Source organism: Seriola dumerili, unplaced genomic scaffold, assembly GCF_002260705.1.
Source record: "Seriola dumerili isolate Sdu_G_001 unplaced genomic scaffold, Sdu_1.0 BDQW01000091.1, whole genome shotgun sequence".
NCBI lineage: Eukaryota > Metazoa > Chordata > Actinopteri > Carangiformes > Carangidae > Seriola > Seriola dumerili.
Window position 1 is genome coordinate 5,687,524 of NW_019174346.1, and position 22,102 is coordinate 5,709,625.

Genomic DNA, 22,102 nt, shown 5'->3' on the forward strand with positions numbered 1-22,102 from the left:
ATAGTGAACATGAATGTTTTCTTTCTTTTATCTTGTTTGTGGTTACGGACCAAACACTGGTTTCACAAACCATTTGAACATCCTCCTTTTAAACTTGAAGTGCGGTGACAGACTGCTGACAGCTATATACACAAACCAGCTGAGATAGTGCCATGTGCCTCACCTCGGTCCATTAAAGTGAAAAACAATCTCAAGTAGTGCAAGTGTAAACAAACTGACTTCACTCCGTTCAAACTGAAGGCATTTAATAAAATAAAATGCTCATGAATGAAACAGCTGGGTTTCATTTACAGTTTAAAGCAGTTTCACTGTAATCAACATGTGTCTTTGTTCATGTACAGTCAGAAGAATCTGTCCACCCACATGAAGCAGCTTTAAGGCTTTTATCCATCACGATCGCGACATGTAGCAACCAGTGGATTCCCACAGAAACACTATAATCTCGGTAATGCTTCATCTCTGTTAGTATGACATTTTTATTAACATGGGTGTATGCTCGAAACACAATATAAGTACTAAAGTGAAATCATAAAGAGTCACAGAAAAAACCCTCTTTAACCAAAATTAGTCCATCCTGGATTTACACGCTCATATTTGTGCAGTTTGCTGGATAATCCCAACGCTGCAGGCCAACAAATCATGTCAAATCCTCTGAGTATTCGTCATGTCTGCTGCTCTCAGAGAGGCAGTCCTCGACCCTGAGGCTTTCATCACGCTTCACCATTGGATTTCACAAGAATTGTCATGTTTTCTCCAGTGACCTCCACTGTGTTTCCATGACTCTAAGCCATTCATAGAGCGTCTGGCTTATTAAAGAGTCAGGTGGTCCACTTACATCAGCCAGTGTGTGTCTGTTTCCCACTGAGCGCTCGGTGAATAACTTCCCTCTCACAAACCCCTGCTCGACCAGGCATTTGTGACCTTTTCAGATCATCATCTGGGCAGGTATTCCTGTGGAAGTCCGCTAAAGTTCCTGCTCTGCAGGGCCTGGTCGACAGTGTGAATGAAGGAGTCAATCATCTCTTTCATGTCAGGGGTGAAGGGGTCAAAGGAGGACTGCTGGGCCACTGAGCGCTTGAAATGCCCATCCTGGTTGCTCTGGGCGCAAAGCAGCCTCTCCTCAGTCATACTGACATTCAGAAAGCCTGTGATGAGACGGAGCTGAGGGAGGAGAGCTCTCTGCAGCTCCTCGTAGTGCACCACCAGCAGGCGGCGACCAAATTTCAGCCAGCTCAGAGCATGGGATGCCCACCAGGGGGCGTAGCTGGAGACAAATTCTGGCCATTCTGCAAGTGAAAGAGAACACAGCTGAGTTATTTAGACAACAAACAAGTTTCATCCAGGGAGGATGTGATTGTTGAACTGTTGAACAGGGTGACAGAATTCCTTCTGATGTATGCATATGGCCTTTATGCGTAATAGAAAGTTCATATTCAGATTTTCATTCTGAGCAGCTCAGTGTTGATGAGGTTTATCTGGAAACAAAATGAAAGAAAGTTACAGCTTCACAGCACAGATAATTAATTAACGCAGAGAAATTATGCCAGGTCTGAAGGGATGCACATAAAAGGGTCAGTTAACTCAAACTATACTGCTACAAAATAAACATAATCTCAACTATGTCCTCATACTTTGGATAATCTACAGAACACACTATCATCACTTTGCTTTCACATTTTGTGGTTCATGGTCTGTACCCTACACCTCCAGAGCACACCAGAGGTTTTCATAGGGACTATTTCTTTGGTAGAAATTTGCTCTAAAGACTAATTACAGTGACTATATCCAGGGTTAATGCGACACTGTTTCTAGTGCCTGTTTTTTTTTTAAATACTCATTTTTTGTGTGTAAATTGGATGCTTACGAGAAAATCTGAAAATCATTTAATGATTTAATACAACATAGAGATGTAGGAGAGCTTCTGCAGGAGGAGAACTCAGGATGAGATACTAAAAGAATCAAAATAGTGGTAAACCCCTGCCTCCATTACAGCAAATAAACTACGTCCATTACATGTATCATTATTACTAAAGGAGGCGGACGAATAACTAAACATAAGAGACATTGAGCAGAGAGAGCAAGAGAGAGAGGGAGAGAGAAGTCATCGGTAACGAGGCTTCGTACTAACCGCTATGACCAACTCTACATATCAAACAGAGGGTGTTAGACATAAAGGCCTGCCTCTAATAAAAGTCTGTCACATTCTGGAGTTGGAAGTAAATAAAGGCTAAACTATTGTGTATCCCAGACGGAGGCTGTGAGCTGGGGTGGGTTGGCGGGTGCCCCGGTGGCTCACCTGGTGGAGTGTGTGCCATTTGGGAGCCTTTGCCCCGGCGGTCCAGGTTCGAGTGCGATCATTACGATTGTAAAAAACAAAAGAAAGATAGTCTGTCTCTTCTAACTTTCTCTTTTCTCTTTTCTTTAACTTTCATTTATATGTTTGGTAATTTTGTCAGATGACGTTGCTGTTATAAAATCAGGATTTGATCATAGGTGGTCCAGACATATACTACGTGTTGATTTAGTCATTTATTTTATTTATCTATTTTTTTTGGAGGGGGGGGCTTATGTTGTGTAATGTACTGCATAATAATGCCAATGTCTGTATAACAAAAACTCAATAAGGACATTGTTCAGTATGCATGCTGTGATCTTTCTTTGTTACAAATTCTGACTTTAGTGTTTAAATGACTCATATGTGCTGTGTGTTACAGAAACATGGTAATACTCTGGAGTGCAGTCTTCACTGTATATATGAAATCCAAACAGCTTGTCTCAGCACTCACAGTCACAATCACAGAATGCCCTCAGGTCTATGTTGCTGTAACGTCAACAGCAGGACATTATGCAGCAGTAAGTACAGAATCCTTCAGCAGAGCCATAAAGCACTCGACTGTTATGTCTGTGTGGACTGGACTATATTACCTTTACTTTTCCACTGTGTATCTGTGGCGTGTCCTAAATGTCCGGCGCACTTGCGGTTGAATTCGGCCATGAGGGAGCGGTAAGGGTTTCGAATCAGCAGGATGGCAGAGTCGAACATCTCAATCTCTTTCTGACCACTCTCATGGGTCTTCACGCAGATGCTGCGGCCACTCTTCCAGTAGTCCTTCTCTCCTTTGAAACCTGGTACCAATGAATAAATGAATGGATAATGGTCAGCTGCAGGGCAATATTTCACAGTGCACTCACTCAAACGCTCATTTGAAAAGTGGCGCTGTGCCCTCCCCACCTCTGTTGTATAGCGTGCCATCAAAATAGAAGCTGCCAGTGTAGTAGCCCGTCACGAGCTCAATCAGGTGCCGTACCCAGGTGTTGCCTGCACCAGGAAAACTAGACAGAGCCACCAGGGAGCTGGATCTCTGAGGCAGAAACATCCTCTCTTTGCACCTGGAGTCTGGAGGGACAGAGCTGTTATTGTCAGTGTCAGTTGTAGAGCTGCACAAGATCTGAATAATCAGAAAGTCTGGATTCATAGAACCCAGGATGGTTTCATTTTCAGGACAAATGTAACACAGAACAAGTTATTTGTGGCACAAATTGCAGAAAGGCTGCAAGAGCAAAGAAATGGATCAAGAAAACAACACAATATTCACAGACATGTCCAGGAAATGAAGAGTTCAGACTAGGTTATTTTTTACAAGAGCAAAGTGAGGCTCTAAAATGACTGACAGAGCAGAATGGATTAAAATACAGACACGGTCTGGTAATTATTACATCGTCCACTCTCCCTGCTTAAAACCAATCAGAACAAGGCTTCATGTGATTGGAATTTTAAACATGACATGAATGACACATGGTTGTATCTGTATGGCAAATATCTCACCCAGCACAGGGGTGTGATACACCTGGTAGTGGTCATGGTCAGTGGGTGCTGTCGTTGTGGAATTGCTGGTGTGGTTCAGAGCCGGGTTGCCTGCACACTGCTGCTGGTCAGACTGCTGGTTGAGACTGAAAAGAGACGATGTCCACGTACAGAAACAGTGCAGTGTCTTGAACACAGCCAGTGGCAGCTCCTACAAACCAAAAAGCACAAATGGTCTCCAGGTTTTTTTTATGACTCATCATTTTTATTTTTTCTTTATATTCTATCCAAGGCTGATGCGTCAGCTCAGTTCAATGGGAAACATCACATCCTCACTCCTCGCTTTGGTTTTGTTTGTTATTTTTTTCTCACTTTGCTGGTTACTGAAGGTCGGAACGCTCAATGTCAAAGCACAAGGACAGACACTGCAGTAAAATTTTTTGAAAATGTATGCATAATCACACACAGACACGGACACACATGCACACACATACACATACACACAGCACAGTGAGAATTAATCATATTGCACTCACGACCAGATGAAGTGCAGTATTTCTATCAGCCATTTCTGTTTTCAGAGGAGGCACAGCTGCATCCCGTAAGATCTCAGTGCAGGATCCAGACTACTTATCATTAGAGGCACATTAAACCTTAAATATTCAGCAAAATTCAAGGAGCTCTGTGCTCCCACATGTGATCTCCTGGGAGTGGAGACGGCTCTCTGAGCTTGAGAGCCTCCTCTCCTGAGAGTGGAGAACTGCTGGTACACTACAGAGAGCCATGTGCAGTAAACTGATCATCAGGTCTGTAATTTCAGAGGAGCAATTCAAACCTTATCAGTGCAGGTCTCAATGCAGGACTGTGTTGTTAGGTTGGGCTGAAAGGAGTAGACGGGGAAGGTGCTGATTGTGCTCTTCGGCAACCTGAAGCAGCCGCGGTAGTGAACGTTTCTGACTGGAAAGAGAAAAATACATGAGCCGATAGTTGCTCGCTAGTGGCTGGATAACAGTAATTTATTTGCTAGGATTCACCTGCATTGGCCAGCATGAGGAAGTATTTTTATTTATCCACTGACAAGGCAAAGAAAGGGCTTATCAAGAAGATTTTCCAAAATAAGTCTAATCTGGTTTCAGGGTAGAATTTAAATGACCAGCCACTCCTAAGTATTTCTGCCTTCATTGTATCCCTACACTTGATTGGATTCTAGTATATAATACATTCACAGTTCAGCTGCAAACCTCCAGAGACACTGAAGCCTCCCGAGACACTGAACCATCCAATCATGAATATTAATACTGTATATGATATAAAGTCCTTATATAATAGATGTGACCTTGCCAGCAACAAGAAGGGGATGCATATCTTTCAAAGAACAGAAAACAGTTGTACATGAGAAAAGTTCAGGGATAATCAGTGTTGTTGAATTAGCATGAAGCTATTTTGAAATCCTAATAATCATCATTCCATACTAGTAATAAATGAATAAAACATATTTAAATGGAACTCAACCAGAGTAAGTAACAAAGTGCTTAACAGTAAAACATTAAAATACTAATATAACACAAAAACAGATCAAATATGCAGTATCTTATGTGATGGTGCATCACAGTCTGCGTCATATCTGTTTTCTCTGGGCAAAATAAAGAAGCAGACGTTGCCTGTCCTCTGACACACTGAATTCACTCCTCAAAGATTAATCCTCCCTTAAAATTTCTCAACAAATGTCACCAGTCATCAAGGATTTCATGTAAAAATACACCTGTTTAATCAGCCTGAACCATGACGTGGGAATGCAGCAAAGCAGGGAGTCGCTTAGTTGGACAACTCCATTCGATACTCTTTGGCCAAATGATTTTACATTTAAGGTTATTCAGGCCTGTGTCCATTCCTTAATACTGAAGAGAAAGAACGGCTCTGTTATGTCCCAAAACAGGTGAGCGCTGTAGTTTTAATGCATTTGTTGGGGACTATTTTCATTCTAAGATTAATGCACATTCAGTGCTCCAGTCGTTCTCACAGTGGATATAACGTCAGCCTGGGGTGCTTTGAGGACAGGCCAAAGGTGTGGCTCAACAGGTTTCCATATCTTCACTGTTCATTTCTCACGTTTCATCATGTTAAAAAAAAAAATTTGACACTGACTACATTTTCATGATACATTTTCAAAACCCTTTCAAGAGTGCAGTTATGCCACAGCTACTGTAAGACTGCTGACAACAGCACAGTTGTCATTTGTCACAGTTATGCAACCTGCTTTCCTGCGAGAGCTGTGACGACTGTCAGCAGTGATTTGTTGGCGTGTGCAGGTCGAAGAAATGCTGATACGTCTCGGCCTCAACACACACTGAGACACCCAAAAGAAGTGAAATCGGATCAATCTACAAGCCACATCATTCTTTTCTTTTTACTTAAACTTAGGGTGGCCCTCAAGGCGCATGGCGTACCTTGGCAGCATTCATTTCCCACACACCCGCATCACGAGCTGATTGTTACAAAAAGCTTCCCAAGAGGCATAAATGAAGCCTCCTACAAAGAGCTCCCATTAGACAGGATATGGTGGGGAGACTTCCCTGAACTAGCACATGAGTTTGATTAGAGCACAGTATGGAGCAACATTAAGCTAGCTTTGAGGAATCCCGACTATCAACACATTCATTACAACTTTGTACGCAGGATGTACCTGCCCCCCCCCCCGAAAGATGTGTCTCATTAAAGTTATTAATGACGACCCGTGCACCTCGTGCACATCAAAGACTAATGGCACATTTCTTCACATGACATGGGAGTGTCCCCTTGTTCAATTTTGGCAAAGTGTAGCCTCTAAGCTGACGGCATTTATATCAGAGTATACACACAGTGGGGAATGACCTTCCTTGATGTTATTCATATGGAGTTATCAACGGCTTGTAGCTAAAGAGGAAAATGTAAATATGTGGCTCTCAGCTGCTGAGGCAATGAAAGCCCTACTGTGACTTTTTTTTATATCTCAAGATTTGTTATCTGTCACAGCCCACGTCAAATCCAGCAGGTTCATGTATAATCTGTTCCACAAGGTTTTTTGTAATGTTTTTTTTTTCCTTTTTTCCCTTTTCTTTTTCATTGTTATTGTCGCTCTCTAATGTCTATGGATAGGGCACTTTGTGTTGATGTTATGCTTTACTGATTGGCTGTACATCACTGTGTTAAAATTGAAACTAAAAACATTTGATAACAAACAGAAGTAAAATCAGACTGTGTGGTGAAAATTTGGCTCATAGCTTTTTGGAAAGTTACTGTAGCTGTCCCACAGCAGAACAAAAATACTTTTAACTAAACAGCATACTTAGTTTTTATTCACTGTTTAGTATCTGCCATATTGGGGAATATCGCCATAGGGTGGAAACAACTAGATCACAACGTGCACACAAAGTGCTTTATATAAAAACCAAGAGTTTGCAATAAATCAGTAAAACAAGGATAAATACAATTTTTAAAAAAAAAAAAAAAAAGAAGAAAAAAAAAAAGAGGTTTCAAAATGTTTGGTAACGCCTGCTCCACTGAGTGTTTTAGGAAACAGGACAGTGTATGTGTGGATTTTGTATAAATAAACTACAATGCCCAAGGTCATTGTAATGAAAGAACGTGTTGCTCAGTGCAACAGTGTGACTCATTGATGTGGCATTTGATTTTTTCTGTGTTTGTTTTTGGGGAACAATGCAGCTCAGGGGGATGAGATTTACAAGGCTTTGGTTACACAGGTGATATTTGTTAGAAGTATTCATTCAATATTGGTTCTGGTCTGGTTTAGATTGTGATACATCTGATACATCTGAAGATTGTGGAGGAGTCCACAATCTTTACTGATATCACACTCTACTGACTGTTATTTTTTTTTTTTGGAGAATTGAAGTTTAAAAAGTTCACTTGTTTCTCCACTCGTCTGTGAAGTCGCCCACAGTGCAGCTTGTGCAGAGAATAAATAGCAAACAGTCGTGTTCGTTCCCCGAGGGAAGCTGACTTACATTTCCTGTGCCCCGGCAGCTGCTCCTCCACCTTGTAAATGGAGAGTCGGCCAACGCCGCCACACGGAGACCCTCTCTCGCCCCGACAGACCAGACTACAGTCCTCCTCGGGAGCCTGTGGGCTACTGATCCGGTTCCCGCAGTGGCATTCAGCTCCATACTCCAGACCTGCAAACTGGTACCCACTAATCACACACACACACACACACACACACACACACACACTGTCATTGCCGCAGCAGAGGGCATTCCATAACCTCAAGCTATTGCCCTCTGGCTACGCCATCCCACAGGACATTAGTTAACATTTCAAACTTATCATTTAACTCAAACTTTGCCGCATTACATACACAGTCCGGTCCATCCCCTGTGATATTTGTCAGTGCTCTTCCCTCTGCACTCATCTGACTGTGTAATGCCTTTTTTCTGGCTGAACTGCGGTCACCTCTGATCTGTACTTTACATATCAAGGCTGTTGTGACTCATCTCTCTTCCCCTCTCTCTTCATCCTGCCTCCTTGGGAAAGAGAAAGACCTCATCAAAGTTGACCTTTTCATATATGTCCTTTGAAGCTTCCTCATAAATTGCTTTGACTTTTTCCTTTTTCTCATTGCGGTAATTGGCCTGTTCAGGTAACGAGCAAGACTGCTTTCCATGTGGAAGGGTGAGGGGAGTGGGGATTCAGGGGTGGGGAAGTGGGGGAGAAGGCTCAGTGGGCTTGAGATGTGAGCACCAGCTCTCAGTCTGACTGCATCCATCTGTCCTCTGCTGCTCTGTTTCAGCAGGGCTACACTGCTTCATTATAGCTAAGATATTAAAAGGAATAATTCAGGCAGGTCAGTCTTTGAGTTTTGCTTTGAAAAACCCACCTGTCTCTCCACATTGTCTCGAAGGTTTGGAGAGTCACTTCAGCGCTGCTAACTCAGCTCACACTGACCCGCAGATTTTCACACGGCGGACACTTGAAAGCACATCTCTAACCACTGATTTATTCACCAACTGCTGTAGTCAGCTCATTAAGCTTTCTAACACATACACACCTCCCTCCTTCCTTCTTCTGCAACAGATCAAGCCTTCTGTCCTGGCCTGCTCTTCACTCTCCCCTCTCTCACCACCAACCCCCTCATCTTTTACTGTCATCCAGCCACCTGGCTCTCCGCTGGCTCCGCACACAGGAGGCATTCATGGAGGCGACTGAGATCCAAAGCGTTTACTCAAACAGCAGGCCCTCTGTGGTCCCTTCACAGGGGCATGCCGTGAACGCATTACCTTTCCGAGCAGGTGTCCTGACACAGAGAACTGGTCATTTTGCGCAGGTCATAAAGCATGGTTCCTCCCAGGGCTCGATCACTGGCATTGTGTAGAAAGCAGCCGATGTAGGTTCCTGCGTGTGTCAAGAAAAAACAAATACAAGCCAACAAAGAAAACCTTCAATCTGAAAAATCCCCAATAGAGGCATTTTAGCAAGTGCCCTCACAAAATGGAGGTAGTTGATAGAAAAGTGTGTGTCTGTACATTTTGTGCTGAAATGATTAGTTAGCAGTCATTTAATAAGTTAAATAATTAATTAAGCAAAAATACTAAACAGTCTTTCTTTCCAGTGTCTGAAATGTGAGGGGCTGTTTCTTTTCATACAGTATTATTGTAAATGAAATGTCTTTGGGTTTTGGATTGCTTGTTGGAAAAAATAAAGCAATTTGAAGGTAAAATTTTATTGGCTAAATGACATTTTAATGACTGAAATAATCATCAGTTGTAGCTCTAATAACATGAATTGCACCAAATATAAAACTGTTTCTCAGGTTTGTTCTCAAAGATCGATTCTGTGCACAATTTCACAAAAAAAAAGTTTAAAGTTGTAATTTTTAGAATATTTCGTTTTTTATTCTAAAAACTCAATAATAAATCACTATAATTCTAATAATTATAATTATTCTGAATGCCCTTTGAGTGCATATACTTGAGAATAATGCACATAACCTTAATCAGCCATGTATGAAGGTTGACACACTCCACTTTTAACTTGATAAACCTGTCTCTGTCTTCCTCTGTCTTTAGTCTGACACGGGTACTATCCTCTAACAGTGCCAAAGCAGCCTTTGCATAATATAGTCATAATATAAATATAACTAGACCTAATTTATCATCTGATATAGATTATTGTTATTCTGAACCAATGTACTTGCACTAGAATAAAAATCCACTCTGCAGAAAGAAGAGCGTAACGCATAATAGGCTACAACAGACTATTATGATGTGCTGACAAGATCAAGGCTCCATATAAAATGTCACCCAAATTCAGTCTTTGATGTTATCCTTGTCTTTGCTACATTGCTACATCAAACTCAGCTTAGCTGACACATAAAAGTCTTCTTTAGAAATACCAGTCTCTGTGTGGAGGCTAGCATATGCATTTCTTTTGTGGGCTGACTTCATTTACATCTTGCCTCTTGGGTCTGAGACCGGAATATTTTTGGGTTATATGCTGGATGTTTTTACTCATTCTGCTGCGAACAGGTTAAAGTCTAAGATAATTTCCCAGTGTTGGCTTTTAGGTTTATTTCACAAATGCTGGAATGAATTTGTATTCATAGTTGTTTTAAAGGTTTCAAGGAGACCGAGGATTCAGCTTGTGTTTTCTTATGTTTACTTATAATATAAAAATAGACTGATGCCAACCGGTCAAGGAGAGGATTGAAAAGTGTTGGAGGAGAGATGTGGCAGCAAGGTTCACATACAAGATGGAAGCAAGTGATGGACCGTGAAATCTCTGGCAGGCCAAGCATCACCATATCGAATTTGTGATTGAGTCAGTCTGCGATGTCCTCTGAAGCCCGTCCAGCCTGTTGTGCTGGGACGGGGCTGAGTCACCAGTCGCCTGTGCCTCAGGAGACAAATGCTGGAGAACACCAGCAGTTGCTGCCTGAAAGCTCAAAGAGGACGATGCTGCCAAAGTCCTATGGCAGGAAGCATCTCAAGAGGCATCACCTAGAGGCCCCTCGCCCCCCACTCCCTTCACCAAGCAGGGCAGGTCATTGTTGTAATCAAAGTGAAGGAGAAACCCCAGGCAGCAGCAGCAGCTGGGGGTTAATGGAGGGAAGCAGCTTGAATTCCAAGACATGACAGAAATGACCGCACTTAGGTCTGACACTGTGGTGCTTTCTTAAACACCAAGACAGATGGCTGCACTGGAGCTGATTCTTCCCCACAGGATTGGATGGAGGAGGCTAATGACAGAATGGCCGAGTGAGTGCCACTGCCACGGGGAAGATGTGCACTGTGTGTGTTCATTAGAGTGGGTTGAAGAAGGTTCACAGTTTCTCTGCTGGGTCTATAATATCCTCACAGATGGGAGGAGAGTCATCAAAACCACAGCAGACAGGGTCTCAACATATGGTTGGCTGACCAATGGTGGGGTCAGAGGGGATCATCTCAACAGGATGTCTGATACTGAAAAACCCATCAGAAGATGTGCAACATAATCGGCTTCCCTTGCTGAAGACTTTACAGGTGAATCAACACAAACGTCATTATCACAATCAAATGTCATGAAGGATCAACATACAGAGTGTAGCTCCTACTGTGCAACCCCTGTAATACTTCTTACTTCGGATTCCTCCGCACATCTGGTCGTGTGATACATCTGATATCTACTTTACATATCAAGGAATTTGTGACTCCTCCCTGACAGGTACAAAGTTTTCCAGCAGCAGACACAAAGTATTATGCATCTCCCACTTTTATTATAAAATGTTTGAATAGGTAGGCAAGCTCCTGACTCTATGAATATCTGAGACTTACAATGCATTTGCAAACTTTTGCACCCAGCTGTGTAATGTTAATACTGCCATGTGCTGTGTATGAGATTAGTCAGTGAATAAGGATGGAATAATCAAGTATAGAAAATAGAATAGCGAAAAAAACAATTTAATAACAAACCAACGACCTAAAGATATAATATTACAGGCGCAGAGAAGGAAGTAGACTTGTGATTAGAACTACAGGACATCTTGCATATTTCTATTTCTATATATCCATTTTTTTCACCCTTTTTTTTCAGTTCGTCTTTCGGCAGTGCAGAGTTTAGCCTGACAGATACACTGGCATATAACAAATACTGTAGCTACTGACATGTATCCGCCAATAAATACTGAGTAATTGTAGAAATACCAAAGATAGGTTTAAGGTAATTAATAAACACGGTAACCATTACATTGTTTATCCACCAGAGAGCTCTGAGGAGTTTATTTTTACACTGTAAAATGCGGGATTTTACATTTTTTTAACTTCATATATCATATCATTATCTGCCTCAAACATCTGGTTTTCTTTGAACTCCAATCTGGAGTCTCTGTCTGTGATTGATGAGAGCTGTTTGGTGGCTGCAAACCTTGGAGCACATCATGAGAGTCCGGATGTAGCACCTTATCATTTTTACTTCAAGTGGAAACATTTTACCAGTAACTGTCCTTGCCATTTCCCTGCCTTTATTCTGCTGAGTAAGAAAGTGCTTCGTAAACCATTTTACAAAGACAGACGTGATATGTGACACTGGTGTTACATTGGAACTGTGTCTGCAGCTAAAGATTGTTTCTTTAACTCCATTTCATTAAGTTCTCTTCTATTTGTCTTTTAGTCATTTAGTCAAAAGGGAAAAATGCCTATTAGAGTTTCTCAGAGCTCAAGCTGACGTCTTCAGATTGTTTCTTTAGTTCGACCTGTTGTCCAAAACAAAGGTCGTTCACTGTACAATCACACAAAACACAAAACATAACTAATAGGAATAGTTTGACATTATGGGGAATACAATTGTTATCTTTATTCCCGAGAGTTTGATGAAAAGATTGATATCACTCTGTCATCTCTATACTGATGTAAATATGACGTTACAGCTAGCAGACTATTAGCCTAGCTTAGCATAAAAACTGGAAACTGGGGAAACAGCTAGCCTGGCTCGGTCCAAAGTAGCATCATTAGCATTAGCAAAGCTAACATGATACATCTTGTTTGTTTGATCCATACTAAAACCAAAACATAAAAATGTTGTGGTGTTGAAAAGTTAGGTGCTGGACTATTTCTTGTCGTGGAGCAGAGACTGAAGTCTCCGCTGGTTGCTATGGTAACCTCACAACAATGACAAGGCTCCAATTTATCCATTAAATAGACCTAAACGAGACATAACTTTTTAATTAGCGAGCTTTAAGAGGTGGATTTTTCAACTGATTATCAGAATAGTTCAGAACAATTTTCTCTTAACCAATCAATTAATCGAATTACTTCAGCACTAACTGAAAGTGATAAATGCACATAGTTGTATAACTTATTACACTTGTTCTAGAGGGTTTGTGAGTGATATCACATATGGGGCCTGTGTTATTTCTCTGAAACCTTCAGTTCCAGGACATGTGACACAACAGACCTGGGTAATTTAATTGTGTGTCCTGGGTAATACTTTTTAAAAGGAACCTTTTGGCAGACGCCTGTTACTGAAACTGATCTCATTCCCCCCTCCACCGTTTTTCATCTGCATTACCCTGCTTAGTGACTGAGTGGTTATGTAGTGTCAGTTTAAAAAAAGGATTAAGGGGCTCTTGTAGGATGCTTTTCAAGAATGAGCTGGAGGAACAAATGTTCCACTGGAAGTAATTCCATTGTATTTATCATTTCAGCAAAATGGCAAAAACACTGACGGGCACCATTAAACAACAGAGTAAATCTCCGGGGGTATCTTAGAGTACTCAAGTAATAGTGAAGGCTCCTTAACAGAGAGCGCAAGTAGGGAATTATGTGATTTTTATCTTTTGTAATTACTAATTTATTTTCTAGAAACTACTTTGGTGTTTGCCTGCCTTTATGCTCTCTGGCTTTGAGAGGATCAGTGAGCACTAGTTTTCATCTACAAGATCTGAAGCACCCACACGTAAAATGTCATATAAATGTATAATGAAGCTTCTCTAAATGTTCTAAGGTCATGATTATCTGTTCATGAATGTAGAATGAAACCTGATGTGAGCGCACTATGGAAGCCCCATGCAGAGCTTATTACCTTGCCCCAAGGCCATCTGAGCTAAAAAAGTAAATCACAGAATAGAATATAAACGTGTATATTTGCTCCTTCATATATTATTCACCAGTCAACACATCTTCATCCGGATATTTCAGTCTCACATACCCTCTTCCAAAGCTCTATAGCGTGATAGCTGAGAGCTTTTTCTCTCATTTTGCAATATGTGCCTCGCTTTCATGGCAACAGAGCTGCACAGCCTTGGCTGCAGATACACAGTACAGTACAAGGGCAGCTAATTATTGGCAAAACCACATCAGATTTTGTGAGGAGGCCCATCAGGTCAGATCGAAGGTTTATTAGTTTTGGTAAAGCAGACAATAAAGTTGCCGATCAAATTAGTTAAATCAGAACTTTAAAGACTCAAGAGAATTTATTGTACTGGGTTTATTTCTGTGCAGTTTGTGGTGAGCAGTATTAATTTTCTATTCACATAATACTTGACCAGCTTGTTTAGAATACTGTAGTATCTGGTTAACTATCACTTTCATCTTGTTAACATCTAACTTGTACTCTAATTAATGTAATTAGGGCAAGCAGGGTGCAGTGGTCACAGCCACTGATTGCTTTGCTTTGTTTGCCTGCTGGCTAGTTATAAGGAAAGCTACAGTGATGAAGAGCAGAAACATGGGCTAAACATAGAACACTGTCAACTCAATGTGGATGAAAATCCAACTCTTTAGACTGACTATTGAGTGTTTTTATTGGATGTACTCACAGAGACACCTATAGCTAGTCTGCATAGTTATTTACCTTTGTGTCTGCTGCTCCTGTGGAGAGAGACTCTCTGCTCCGGGCTCTCTGGCAGCAAACTGTGAAACCAGCGGCGATGCAAGTGCTGGACCCCAAGGCTCCGGGAAGTGGGCCAGTGTCGCCCTGCCTTGGCTCCCCCTCCGGACACAGACTGAATGGCGGCCCATCTGGAGCGTGCCCTCACGCCCAGGCCTGCAGTCCTGAGGGCGGCAGGAGGCGCTGCGAGGGACAGCATGGGCGGCAGGCTGGCGAGGTTTGGCTGGGTGACTCGGATACTGGAGCGCTGCAGGAGAAGGATGCTGCCTGCCATCAGATAGGCGATGCCCAGGCAGAGAAGCAGCATGTGAGCCCGCTTCAAGAGGCAGTGCAGCTTGTAAAGAGGCGCCACCATTCCCACACTGTTTCCTGTCTCTCACCTCACTGGAAGTCCATTTCATGGATTACGAGCAAGAGGATGGATCTGTAACCTACTTACAACTTCGTAATCTTGGGAAGTCCGGCAGCATCTGGCAACGGTGGAGACATTGTGTCTTGCTCCTTCATTGCCACAATGTCCAGTAGCAGCAGTGGAACAATGAGTGTGTTAGGACAGAGGGGGATGTAATATCCAAGGCTGTGGTCACTGACTCCAGGGTGATCCTTGAGGCACAAAAACACAAGCAGATGGATTTAAAGCACAACTGTATTTCTCTGTGAGCACAGCCAAAAGGAAGGGAAGTATATGTCTGGCGGATTAGATACACAGCTAATGTTGACATATGGACTTATGTTTCTGTCTTGCAGCGTCGTGCAACGCGTCCCTTGGTGTCTGCTGCTTCGTTGCTTTCGTTTGTGTCATTTTTCTTTAATTCAAAACCCTGCCTGGAGTTGTCTTCTGCAATTCCTGCAATTCCTGTTTCATCTGTGAGCTGGGATTCTGCTCTCCTGTCACATTAATCAGTCTTTTATTTTTTTTTATTTTTTTGAAAATAGAAAATTACATTAACCTTTACTAAAAGGACGTTTGAAATGGATTCTCTTTGAGTGCAGAGATTTCATTTAATTCCAGCACTGTCAGATTATATTCAATTTAACACTGGCAATATCTCCCAGCTTTACAATTTAAGTCTCACTTATCACAGTGAAATGACATCATGTGATAAAAACTGTCTGGAGAGCGCGTTATGAAATGGGGATTATCATAGCACTCTATGCAGACCATCTCTGGCTGGATGGATAAGTGGTGAGTAAAACATGCAAACATGAGACGTTGAAGGTTTCAGAATAATTAGGATGTAAAGCACCGTGGTATTCACACCAAGCCTGAGAGAGGGGCAGTAAAGTGCAGCCCTGACCCGCTCATGTGTGTGTGTTTTCCCCGTTTCTGTAGCGATGGTCTCCCCTCTTTGATTCAGCAGATACTTGCAGCCCTATAGAAGTTCCCATGTAACACCAGCCGGCAACCTGTGTTTGCACACCCCTCAACAGATGCCACACAGACTGAGAGACTCTCCTCCTTCACATCCGATGATATCCCTTAATGCCTCGTCGTTTCGGTGGCCGTCACACACCGTCATGCCCTTCAGCTCCACTTTTCATCTCAGGCCTCTCGTATTGTCGCCCATGGAGCGGACCCCACACGCTGTAGCCTACACCCCCCAGCAACCCCCCCAAAAAAGTAGGGGTGCGGTAGTGCTCTCGAGGATTGAAGCAACAGTTTGCACAATGAACAGTCTCGAATCAAGTCGGAGTGCCTAAGTTATGTTCAACTCCATTTTTGTACGCCCTAAATAACTCGCCACACGCTTTTAATCCTAAAATATCCACAGCGGTCTGGTTTGGTTTAGTGGGATGGATGGGAGGTTGAGAGATGAATGAATGAGCAGCGAGAGTAAACACGTATCACCTATTTAAGAAGCCGAGGTCTTCCATCTTAAAAGCCCCTCACTGTGCCTCCACCATTTACAGTAGAGGATGTGTGAGCTGGAGGCTTACCTTCAGCAGTGGAGCGGGACGCACGGCCACCACGTACCGTGCGATCACTCATCGGTTTATGGCCGATGTGATCGCTGTTTTCCCGGCTTGTTGTCCAGTAAACGTTCCCCCGGCTCTCCAGCATTTCCCAGAGCTGGTGTTATATAAGCTCTCTCTCTCTCTCTCTTTCTCTCTCTCTCTCTCTCTCTCTCTCTCTCAGCCAGCCAGTGCTGCTCTCCGTCGCTCTGAAAGGCTGGCACGGCGATATCAAGCACAGGCTGTGTGTGTGTGTGTGTGTGTGTGTGTGAGTCAGTTCGTGAGGGGAGGGGAGGGGGGGGGTAGGTGGGGAGGAGGGCTGGTCAGTGTCATTTGCATTGGTGATCTAAACGCGTCACAGCTCCTCCACTATGCAAACGGGGGAATCGTGTCCAGCTCGCACTGCACATTATAATAAACAGCGGCTTCACCTTATACATCATATCATATCATATCTTATCATATCATATCATCCGACACCGAGCTTCACATCCACAGCGCCTCTATCATCGTGCACTGTTGGACCCAGAGCTTGCAGCAGTGTAGCAGTTGTCTTTACATGAGTTTCGGGGGCAAGTGTAGCCTAAATGACCTATCAGTCATTTTAGGGACAGGTGGCTGTTTGAGTGTGACCAGAACCGACCCTTAAAGGTCCTGCTGTCCTATAAAATCGAGAGCAGCGACCAGTTTGGCAGCTATATCTCCGAGGTCTCATCACGACTAAAGATCCAGATCCAGACCTCAAATCATTGAACAACGTATTGCCCGCGTCTATAGCTGTTCACTTGATTTAGCCTTGAACGGTAGATTAGATGGAGTAGCTACTAAATGAATGGACTTTGCCGTGAGTCATAAATGAAGCATCAGTCAGCCGTGGCTCACGACCGAGTGGACGTCCCTGCATTTCAGCACCAAGAACAGCGCCTCGCCCGCGCGCTCGTGCCATGAGGAAAATTAACAGCGCATAACAAACCGCTTTATGTGATTGGCCTTCAAAATGAGGCCTCCACGTACACCGCGCATGGCCCTGTATACAAGTACTGGTGTGTTCAAGGGTGCATAGTGCCAAAAGAAAATGCATCACCAGTCTTTTCATTTAGTGTAGAGTCTTAAATATGATCTGATCTGGAGTCTCAAACTGTTAAAAAGTTCCATTTCATCAAGCATCTGAAGAAATCTGGGAAATCTTTGAAACCACTTCATTTTTTTCTAATATAACCAAAAGTGGTTTGAAGAAGTTTCTAAATGTGGGGAAGATGAGATGTTGAGGGGGGAAATGATTTCAAAACATACCGTATACAGTAAGGATATAACACATAGCCTATTTTTTCATCCTTGTTTTCTACCCTCCATGCTAATATAACTACCTCCAGTCTTCCATCTCATTGGGACTTGAGGATGTCAGAGGGCATTTATTTTTAGAATACTCAGAATAGTTTACTTGTACTGTAGATCCATACTAGAAAATATGCAACCTGCCGCTCCAGCTGGTAAAGACTATCAAGTGTTTACTTTTCACCAAATGTTTCAGGTCTGTTTCCCTCCTTGACAGCTAAGTTGTGTCTGTCCATAATACCCACATGCTGTTTGAACATTATCAACACCCCCTTGCTGACTGGAAGGTTTGAAAAAATGTGGCAAAACGTTGAATATGTGTTTATAATGTGCTCATGTCAGGTTTCAGATCTAACCACAGTACTGAAGCAGCCCTTATTAGCGTAATCAGTGACCTTAATGATTCCCAATGAATTTCTATTTTACTTTGGCTTAATGTCACTGTTGTCAGTGGTGGGACATCCTGTGTGTCCTCAGAGATTTTAAATCTGCTCAAACTAAGATTGTCTCAGTGGCTTCACAAGCATTAATTCTTGGACCCTTGCATCTTAATTACTGCATGCTCCCACTTTGCAACATTATAAAGACACATATCCTATCACTCATATGCAGATGACATACCGCTGTACATTTCTTTAACTTCTGATCTTCTTAGACCTATGAATTGGTAAAATGTTGAATGTCAAGATAGTTTTTACAGCTGAATAGAAACAAAACTATATCACTAGATACTTAGAACAAGTAAAAAAAAAAAAGGCAGGAGGAATTAGTGTCTGGAGGACAGTGAGTAAGTTAGCAACCTCTGAGATCTGAACATTTATAGTCACTTCAGTAACTTAAGCAGGACATATCAAAAGTTAGAAGAAGCTGGTTCATGCATTCATGTCGGACATGTTAGACTACTGTAATGCAAACAGACAACAGGGAGGCTCCAGATCATTCACAATGCATCACCCAGAGTCCCTATACATACACCCAGAAACTAGCACATTACTCCAGTACTTAAATCACTTCATTGGCTCCAGGTCCAATACAGTTCAACTTATAGTCTTTAATCAATGAATGGTCTGGCTCCCCACTATATATCTTTCTGACCACATTCTCTTCCTTCCAGCTCATACTGGATGTCATATAATAAAACTGGTCAGATATTTGAAAAAAAATGTAGGTCCAAAGTGATCACAGGCAGCCAAAGCCCACACAACATGACACACTCCTACTTCTTGAGTCCACAGAAAATGCATACAGTGGGGTCAATGTACATTACAAGCAATATATTCTGTAATTTAATTTGAAGGAATTTATGGCTGACTCGAAACTCAGAGCCATGTTTCCATAGTAGCAAATTAGTGACACCTGCTAACCAGTATCTCCATGACAATGATCGCTGACACCTGCTGACCGCTAACACCAAATGGCAAACAAAAAAGAGTAAAGCATGGCTCCTAATGTGTGGCTTGCTAACGATGTTGTGGAGTGAGTAATGAGAAGGGAAAGAGATTTTAGAGAGTGCAGTAACCTGTTGGAAATCTGCAGTAGTGAGGAGACTGTCAGTCAATTTCTTCCGTCTGACCTGACTGATGAGTTAGCAAAAGTATTCCATCTTGCCATGTTGAGAAGTCACAGCAGCTCAACTCTGCTACAGCTCTGCGCTGCACTGAGATTTTATGCCACTGTAAGTGTTTTGTACTGTTACACACAGTAAAATGTCCTCTAGCTGTTGAATTGTTCCAGAAGGAAAACATTTTCTTGCAGGAGAGAACGGAGCTGAGCTATTTGAAGTCGTAGCTCTGTCAGACATGTTTTTTACTTTGAAAAAACAAATCTTAATTTACCCAGAATTCATGGCAAATTATTCATTAAAATAATGATGACAGCCTTGGGCAGGAGATGAATTTAAATGATTACCTTAAGTCTGACTATTAGTTAGAGCTAAGTCTGAGTGTATGTGTGTGGGATGGTTGCGTGGTTTGTTAGTGTCTTTTGGAGTGAGGTGGTTGTCACTGTTGTTTGTTCTTGTCTTTTATTGGCATATTCTCACACCACTTGTTGTATGCACTTTAATGTAAGTACAGTGAGTTTCAGTCTAATGAAACGTGCTATATAATACCAATTCCCTTGCCTTGCCTTAAAACTATTGTGTGTTGTCTGGTCTGGGTCTGTTGCCTCATGGGAGTGAGCTGCAGTTAGCTGTTATGTTGCTGTCACCCTCAGCTGACAGGTGTCTTGCTGTAGGGTTTGTTTCATATCCAGTTTATAAAGAGCGACACTGCCTCCTCCGCTGAGCTTAGCTCTGCTCTTATTATTCCAGTCAGCATTAATATCACTGTTTCCCAGCTTTTTCTCTTGTGGTTGTACTATGGAGTTGCAGCCTTGTGTAACGCCCTCTTTGCAAAACAGCTGCACAAAAACATGGCAGCTTATCCACAGGAGCCTGCAGAGGAGGGACGGAGTAAATCCATGCCAGTCTGCTTATTGGCTTTTATTACTCCTCCTTTCACAGTATCCTCATCTCTCACCCCCTGCTTGCTTTGTTAGAGGACGTGGGCCATCTGTCCCCAACAATGCACTCAATTTAAGCTTGCTCAACCCTTCGGGCCAGCTCGCACTCAGACCATTGTAGAGGCAGGATGCTTGAGCTGTCAGTCAGCAGTCCAGACACCGAAGCTCGTCTCTCCTGTCTCTGCCTTTCTCTGCTGCCTCCCACACGTTGATCACCTCAGACAAGACAGAAACACTTGCTGCTGTCTGTATGCAGCGCAATGCCTCAGTCTCTCCTCGATCCCTGTTTCTGCTCGTCTCTCCCAAGGTATTGTCATTCTTCTTCTCTCTCAATTAGAGAGCAGCAACAAGCCAGACTTATAACTGGCTTATGATCATGGAGTCCCTGGATGTGTTTCACTTACACTTGAGACACAGACTTTCTGGGAAGCAGCAATATTTTAAATGCAAATATTTTTTTAATCAGCTCTTCCTAAAAACAGGATAAACAGTGAACACACATAATGAATATTCAGGTTTCATTTTTGGAGAAAAATCTGACTTTAAAGGAGGATAACAGTGTTTTAGTTATTCAGCAGGCTGAGCAGTGTGATCAGTGCTGAGCAAAGTCAAATGCTGGAAGGATCCTGAGCTCTGCATTAGCTGTTTAAGTCCCAGGTGTGTCCAGTTTCCCATGATGCTTTGGGCATTTTGGGATCCGTCAACATACACATTGTACCACAATTAATTCACTTGTTTCTGGAACTTTCTGGGAACTTCAGACAACAACGTTAATGGTGATATGGGATGGGGAGATAAATGTAAGATGATCTGACTCTGAGACAGACTGAACAGCAGCCCACTAGAAAGATCTTTTACTGGTATATTTTTGCATGGACATGGACCTGGATTATGAATTATGAAAAATATTATGAAAGACACCGTCAACTACAGTGAAGAGTCTTATGTGAAGCAGGATTTCACCAAATATCTAGGATCTCTGTGTGCAGACTGGGTCTCTGTTAGCCTGCCTCAACACAGTTATTACAGTAAACTTAGGCCTCTCCCGCAATGGAAATAGCTTTAATGATGTCCATGAGAAATAATAAAGCTGTTTTACTGGTCTCCCTGAAGAGAAAATACTTTGTTTGCTAAATAACACTGAGGCTGAAGTCCATTTCATGTTTTATTGTTGATTATATAATGATCTAAGGGCTGCAGGTTTCTGATGTCCATTCCTGATGAGTTCTTCTGGATGTTTCAGTATAAAACACTTGAGTTGTGTTTTAGTAACAAACGGTTATTTGGCGAATTTGGGACAGGAAATGTAATGTTTTATGTAAACGTTTGTAGCTAATACATTATACCATAGTACACCCTGCCTCTCCATAGAGTATTGTCCCCTCGCTCCTCGGGTCCTCTTAGTGGCCTCTGACAAATGTGGTGGGTCTTTGTTGATCTCATCATCACCACAAAGGAGTTGAATTCTTTCAATTTCCATCCTTGTTTAACTCTATTAATATTACATACATCACCCTCCATATTCCTACAGTATCTCAACTAACCCTTGTAATTTGGTTTCACTTCACACTATCGCTGCGTAGCAGAGTCTGCAGTCTGCAGTCTTCTTCCCTTACTTCACAGGCTGCACTGCTCCTGCAGCAGCCGTCT

General features: G+C 42.4%; 1 protein-coding gene across 1 annotated transcript; it reads right to left on the reverse strand.

Annotated features, from left to right (window-relative positions):
- Positions 1-282: 282 nt before the first annotated feature.
- On the reverse strand, positions 283-16,706 carry wscd1 (WSC domain containing 1). The gene is made up of 9 exons (XM_022745935.1): positions 16,601-16,706; positions 14,627-15,265; positions 9,079-9,193; positions 7,810-7,994; positions 4,641-4,762; positions 3,827-4,016; positions 3,233-3,397; positions 2,926-3,126; positions 283-1,286 (listed from the first exon to the last, which is right to left on the reverse strand). Exons 2-9 carry the CDS (start codon positions 15,015-15,017, stop codon positions 934-936), a joined length of 1,722 nt encoding a protein of 573 aa, XP_022601656.1. The 5' UTR covers positions 15,018-15,265; positions 16,601-16,706; the 3' UTR covers positions 283-933.
- Between the last annotated feature and the right edge of the window lie 5,396 nt (positions 16,707-22,102).